Source organism: Chinchilla lanigera, unplaced genomic scaffold (assembly GCF_000276665.1).
Source record: "Chinchilla lanigera isolate Chin_1 unplaced genomic scaffold, ChiLan1.0 scaffold00007, whole genome shotgun sequence".
In the NCBI taxonomy this organism is placed as follows: Eukaryota; Metazoa; Chordata; class Mammalia; order Rodentia; family Chinchillidae; genus Chinchilla; species Chinchilla lanigera.
This window is the reverse complement of record NW_004955408.1, coordinates 28,711,157-28,717,566: the sequence shown is the minus strand read 5'-3', so window position 1 is coordinate 28,717,566 and position 6,410 is coordinate 28,711,157. Positions and strand designations below refer to the sequence as shown.

General features: G+C 51.2%; 1 protein-coding gene across 2 annotated transcripts in view; it reads left to right on the top strand.

Moving 5' to 3' along the window:
- Positions 1-6,410, top strand: part of Cltb (clathrin, light chain B) — a gene marked incomplete at its 5' end in the record, with an annotated part of 24,634 nt that continues 18,224 nt past the window's right edge. For both annotated transcript variants that reach the window (XM_005376377.2, XM_005376376.2), the window contains 2 exon segments: positions 1-277; positions 5,507-5,553. In XM_005376377.2, the coding sequence (XP_005376434.1) occupies positions 91-277; positions 5,507-5,553 (234 nt within the window).

Genomic DNA, 6,410 nt, shown 5'->3' with positions numbered 1-6,410 from the left:
CGGTGACAGCGTCGCGGCCGCGGGGCGCAGCCGGGGCGCGCCGCGCAGAGCTGAGCGCCAGGCGGAGGCTTCGGCGGAGACGCGGGGAAAATGGCTGATGACTTTGGCTTCTTCTCGTCGTCGGAGAGCGGGGCCGCCGAAGCGGCCGAAGAAGACCCGGCGGCTGCTTTCCTGGCCCAGCAAGAGAGCGAGATCGCAGGCATAGAGAATGACGAGGGCTTCGGGGCACCCGCCCGCAGCCAGGCGGCCTCCGCGCAGCCGGGACCCGCCGGTGGAGGTGAGTCAGCGCGGTGGCCTGGGCGCTGGGACGCTGGAGACTGTCACCCAGGGGCTGGGACCCAGGCTCCGCGGCCTCCGGGGAGGCGCAGGCCAGGGGCAGTGTGTTCCTGAGAGAGGCCCTGGGTGGAATGGGAAGGAAGCTTGATGTCCCTCTGTGGGATCTCTGAGCTGAGGCCTGTCCTAGAGTTGTGGATGTGCTGACTGGGAGCAGGAATTTGGTCCTGTTATTTCATCCCGAGGCCAGCTCCACCACCGCCCAACCCTAAGAGTCTCCCTTGGGCCTTCTGATAGCCCTGCTGTCCAGGCTCCTAGTCAATAGTGCCGGGTTGGGAGCAGACCTCTTGGCCCCTCACGCTTAGCTCTTACATCTCTGGGAAAGCAGAGAACACTTGGTGTTCTGACAACTCACAGGTCTTCCCTGGGGACTGGGGTAGGCAGGTTAATTACACTTAATCGTTTCATATGAGTTTCTGGGCCCATTTCAGAGCTGGCAAAACTGAGGATCAAAAAAGTACACTATTAAAACAACCAGTTAGCAGCAGATCAGGATTAAAGTTGTTTCTGTCAGACTCTAAACCCTTTCCACCTGACCGCTCTGTTCTGGGTGCCTGGCTCTGAATTAGATCCCAGAGTCAGGGCAGCGGGCACAAAGGAGCATCCACCAGATGTGTTCCTGCCCTTGAGGGGTTGAACTATCTAATTGTTTCCCAAAGGCAGTCCAGAGCTATCGTGGTTGGCTTCAGACCTCAGGGTTCAGGGCCTGGTTCTTGCAGTATCACATTCATCAGTGATGGTCTTGTTCTGGCTGTAGCTCCAAAGAATAATTTCTTAAAATATTTAGTGAAAAAGTAGGTATCACATTCATGTGGGCAGCCCAAACATACCTTCCTGTTATTGTTGTCATTTTGGAGAGGTCTGTGTGCCCTCTGAAATAAGTGTGTGTGTGTGTGTGTGTGTACACATGTGTGTGTGTGTGCATGTGTGTGTTTATGAGGCTCTTCAGTAGTCACATTTGTATTCACCCAACATTTGCTGAGCACCTACTGAATGCTGGGCCCACCGGGCATTCAGAAATGAACAAGACAGTTCTTGCGCCTAAGGAGCTGAAGCAAACCAGAATCCCCTTGATATAAGAAATGTAACAACTCTTTGGTAATGTGTAAGGAACTGGAGGCCCAGAGATTATGAATATGTTGCCTAGAGTCACACAGCCGTGAGTAACAGATCTGAGACTTGATTCTGGGCCTCTCTGCTCTGGGCCCCATGTTCTTTCAAATGCTGTGGTGGTCATCTGGGGAGGTGATTCAGTGTGGGCATCAGGTGGGGGGCGTCTTTTGCTACCTGACCAAACTAGCAGTAGAGGTCTTCTGAAGCAGGAGTGCCCAGCCCCTCAGAACAGACCCTCCCATGCCCCAGGGAACCCCTAGGAAATGTTCATCTAAATTCGTGCACTGTCGTCTTTCATCCACACTTCCTGCAAAGGCCACCCATTCCTAAACTGGCTGGCTGACTGCAGGACACTGCGCACTATCAGGACCCCAGGGAAGAGAAGGGCAGGTAGAATCCAGGCGGAGGGCGGCCAGAGAGGACTGACTGGGTGTTGAGCAAGTTGTGGCCTCTCTCAGGACAATGGGGCGCCAGGGTCTTACCACCTAGATGCAAGGATCCCTCTCTGGCAGGGTAGGGCACCAATTGGCCCTGTACCCAAGATGACAGGGAGAGAAATGGCGACATGCTGTCTCCTTCCAGGGAGTTGCCAGGGACACAGCCCTCTGAGGGTCTCCCAGACTCATACCTGCTAAGGCCCTTCAAATACTTCATTGCCCTCCTAAGTCGCTGTCTGGGGAGCAGGGAGGTATGGTGGGTTGTGACTCAATGGCCAGACACGGATAGAATTGATCCAATCCTTCTAAGCCTAGACAGTGCTGAACAGATAATCTCCTGCCAGCCCTTGATGAGTGGATGAGGCTGAGAAAAAGGGCCTTGGCCTGCTGGGAGCTGGGTGGAATCTGGCTTCAGCGGTGGCCACCAATCAACACCTCTGAGTCATCTTCTCTTAGATGATGGGGTCCTCTGATTGGTGGTCTCTGTACTGAACGCCCTGATGTTGGGCTTCCAGTGATCCTAGAGAAAGAGGTGCCTGGCGCAGGCCTGAGCCCGAGCCACACAGAGGCTCTCTTTTGGGCTGGGTTTGTAGCCAACCTGAGCCACGGATGCTTGTTTTCATTCATCAGCCCTGGGTTGAACGCAAGAGGTTTACATTTTCACGCCCAGTTTTCTGGATGCCAGGCCTGGCTGTGACTTGTTTGTCTGCTCTGGGCAGGCCCATTTCCCCTGCTGGGCCTCAGTAAGCTCAGAGAAATGTTCTGGTCCCTCTCTGCCCTTGTTTCAAAATGGGTCAGGCACCTAGGGATGTCATACACACAGGGGTTTATCCCTGGGCCTTGTATTTGCCTTGTTCCTGTTCTGCAGGCTCTAGTTTGCGACCCATGATTATAAATGCGAAGTAATCAGAGGGTTTAGTGGGAGCAGATACTGGTCCTTCTGTGCGGATAGGTGCGGGTTCTCAGAGAAGCTGAAATGCACCTCCAGAGAGAACTGAGACTGGAGCAGAAACTTTCTGGAAGCTCAGGTGGGCCCTGGGCTGCTGCCTGCAATGAAGGGCCTGAGACTAAAGCTGGTCGTACAGAGAGGCTGGTGCGGCTTCTCCAAAAGGCCCCAGCATTGGGAATGGCTGGCAACCTAAGGCCCTAGGAGAGGAATTGCCCTAGGAGAAGCCCCTTTGTGGAAGATGCTGCCACTGAGACCCCAATGGTCTCCTATATTGGTTCCACCCTCATTTAGAGACCCATGGCAGAGACTCTTTCTGAATGGCTGGTGGTGACAGCTGATGTAATAGACCCAAACCAATCACTGCTTGACTTTGCAAGTATAATTTACATTAACTGGGAGTTACTGATACGAGATTAAGTACCCTTTCCTTCGGTCCTGTCAGTCCTCAGGCCTAAAGCATTGTCACTGCTGCTTACAGCCCTGTGTGGTTTGTACAGGTATATCTGTCCATTTGCAATAATCTAGTGTAGCCTCCCATTTTCTTTGCTAGGAGGCACTGCAGTTTCTGAGAGGCCTTGCAAATTACAGTGGGCCGCAAAGAGCAATCCAACTCTCATTTAGCCAACCATTGGTCACCCACTCTGCAGGAGCCCTTAGAAACTGAATAGAATACAGAGCCTGGAAAGGGAGTAGCTGCTCCTGAAGATCACCAGTAATTGCACAATGCTCTATGAAGTTCTGGTCTTCCCCGGAAGTGAGGCCTCCCATCAGAACCAAGGGACATAGAGGAAGCAGGTGAGGGCTTCCTAGAGGAGACATCTTGTGAATTGGAAAGTATTCTTTAGAGAGGGAAGCAGAATATATGGTTTGTGGGTAGGACAGGGAGGAAGTGAGCCAGAAAAAATGGGCAGAGCCAGATCATAAAGCTCCTCGTGAACTGTACTCCAGAGTTAGATGTACTCATTAGGCAAGTATTTATTGAATTGGCTCCTGCCCAAGTGGAGGGTCCATTCAAGTGGGGAAGACAGATACTAAATATGCAGATGAACTATGTATGTATCAGGTCAAGAAAATGCTGTAGAGCAGACACTGCTGGGGAGCAGATACCCGAGATCCCTGAATGAGACAGGTGATCAGGGAAACCCTGTAAGGAAGACCAAGTATGAGCAGAAGCTGAAGGGAGTGAGGGAGCGGTCCATGTGGAAGTGTATAGGAGAACCTTCCAGAGGCAGGGCACAGCACCTACAAAGTCCCCAAGTCAGAGCTGGGCGTGATGGTGCACACCTGTGATCCCAGCCTTTGGAAGGGTGAATCAGAAAGAGCACAAGTTCGAGCCCAGCCTGGGAGATTTAGTGACTAAGAGGGCTGGGAATGTAGCTCAGTGAGAAGGCCCTGGGTTCAATCCCTAGTACTACAGTGCAGGGAGGAAGGAAGGAAAGAAGGGAGGGAGGGAAGAGAGAAGGAAAAGAAAGGTGTTGGGCATGGCGGTGCTTTTCTGTAACCCCAGCTCCTTGGGAGTCTCAGGGAGGAAAATAGTGAACGCAAATCTGAGGCCACCTTGGGCAATTCAATGAGACCTTGTTTCAAAACAAAACAAATTAGAGGGCTGAGGGTGTAGCTCAGTGGTAGAGTGTGTACTTAGCATGTATGAGGTCCCGGGTTCAATCCCCTGGTATAGGAAAAAAGAGAGAGAGAATGAACATATCCATTTGTTTATTTAACAACTACCCTAATTACTGAACTCTTACAAAGGCACAGACACACTATGCATGGCTCTAGGGAAGACAGTCATGAGGAGAAAGAAAGAGGCAAGTTTTGCCTTTCCAGGTGTCTAGCAAGGCAGACAGACCAAAGCAGGTGAGTGCCGGTGAGGGCCCAGACTGGGGCTGGGCGTCAGGGAGAGAGTGGATGGCATCTATGAAGGTCAGTGTTGCAGCAGGATCTGCAGGAATTTGTGACTCACAAGATGTCAGGCAAAGGGACCTGGAGGAGTCACCGCTGAAGGCACAGTAACATCCTGGGAGGGGCACAGAGGAAAAATAGGCCAGGTGCTGCCCAGTGGGAACTGTGGTTCCCGCTGTCCCAGGGAGAGCAATTGCTCAATGCCCCACCAGGACAGGCAGTGACGTGCAGGGAGCCCCTGCCTGCACCTGCGGCACCTCTGCCTACTCGCCAGGTCCATGTTCTGGTCTTCCCCGGAAGTGAGGCCTTCCATCAGAACCAAGGGACATAGAGGAAGCAGGTGAGGGCTTCCTAGAGGAGACATCTTGTGAATTGGAAAGTATTCTTTAGAGAGGGAAGCAGAATATATGGTTTGTGGGTAGGACAGGGAGGAAGTGAGCCAGAAAAAATGGCTCAGTCAGGCCATTCCTAGCCACATCAGTTGGTTGGTTAACTTCGGGTATGCGGGGAACTACTACTGGCGGGGTGATCTTCGGCAGTCATGTAGCCTCTCTGAGCCTCTGCTTGAGAATCTATAAAATGCTAAAACTTCATTATAGAGCCATGAAAATCAAACGTGGTAATGGCTGTGCATGGCACTGTGACCAGTGAAGGACCAAGCCCCAGTTATTTATGTATCTGTTATGTCTATATGTGTAGGGTCAGTATATATATACACGTGCTTGCTATAAGCTGAACAATGAGTGATGCTGTCTCCTTGTTCTTTTTCTAGCTGGTTCGGAGGATATGGGGACCACAGTCAACGGAGATGTGTTTCAGGTAAGCAGTTCTGTCTTAGCAGTGGGGGTAGGGGGGCGCTGACAGCCCATGGTTCAATAATTTATGGCTCCATTATCGGTGGGCTGAGTGCTCTATATTCTGTTCATGATATGTGGTGCTTTAAGATGGGAGTTAGAGGAGGGTTTTGACATGTTTTCTTATCAAGTAGGAGGAAGGGATGAAGAACATGGACCTCTACAGACAGGGATGGATGAGCAGCCTCAGGTTATCCATGGTGGTGTCTAGGTCCAGTAGGGAGAAACAAAGGGGCCCACAGGGAATGAAGGCGGTACAGGGCCCTGCCTGAGTGTGGGTCGCTGGTGGGAAGTTGAGCTGCGGGGCCATCTCCCACACGTCTGAGCACTGCAGAGAGCAGGTCCTGTGATGCAGAGGTTCCATTCTTGGAATTTTCCCTAAGCAAATAATTAGAAAAGAGCACCGAGCTTCTGTGCAAGATTATTTATAATATCAGACAAACCAGAGACAACCTAAGGGCCCTGCATCAGGGCACTGGATAAATAGATTGGAAACCATGCTGTTGTTACAAGGGGCAGGGAAAGAGCTTCCTGGATTGACAAACAAAGTTGCCCACAGTATGGTAAGTGGGAAAGAGCAGAGTGCAGAATAATACGTAAAGTATGGTCCTGTTTCTTTATTTTAAAAATGTTTGCATCAAGTTGGACTTGATGGGACATGCCTGTAATCTTAACACTCTGAGAGGGTAAGGCGGGAGGATTGAAAATTTGAGCCCAGCTTTGGTGGCTTAGCAATTAGGCAAGACAGACGCAGTCTATAAAAAAGAAAAGAAAAGAAAAGAAAAGAAAAGAAAAGAAAAGAAAAGAAAAGAAAAGAAAAGA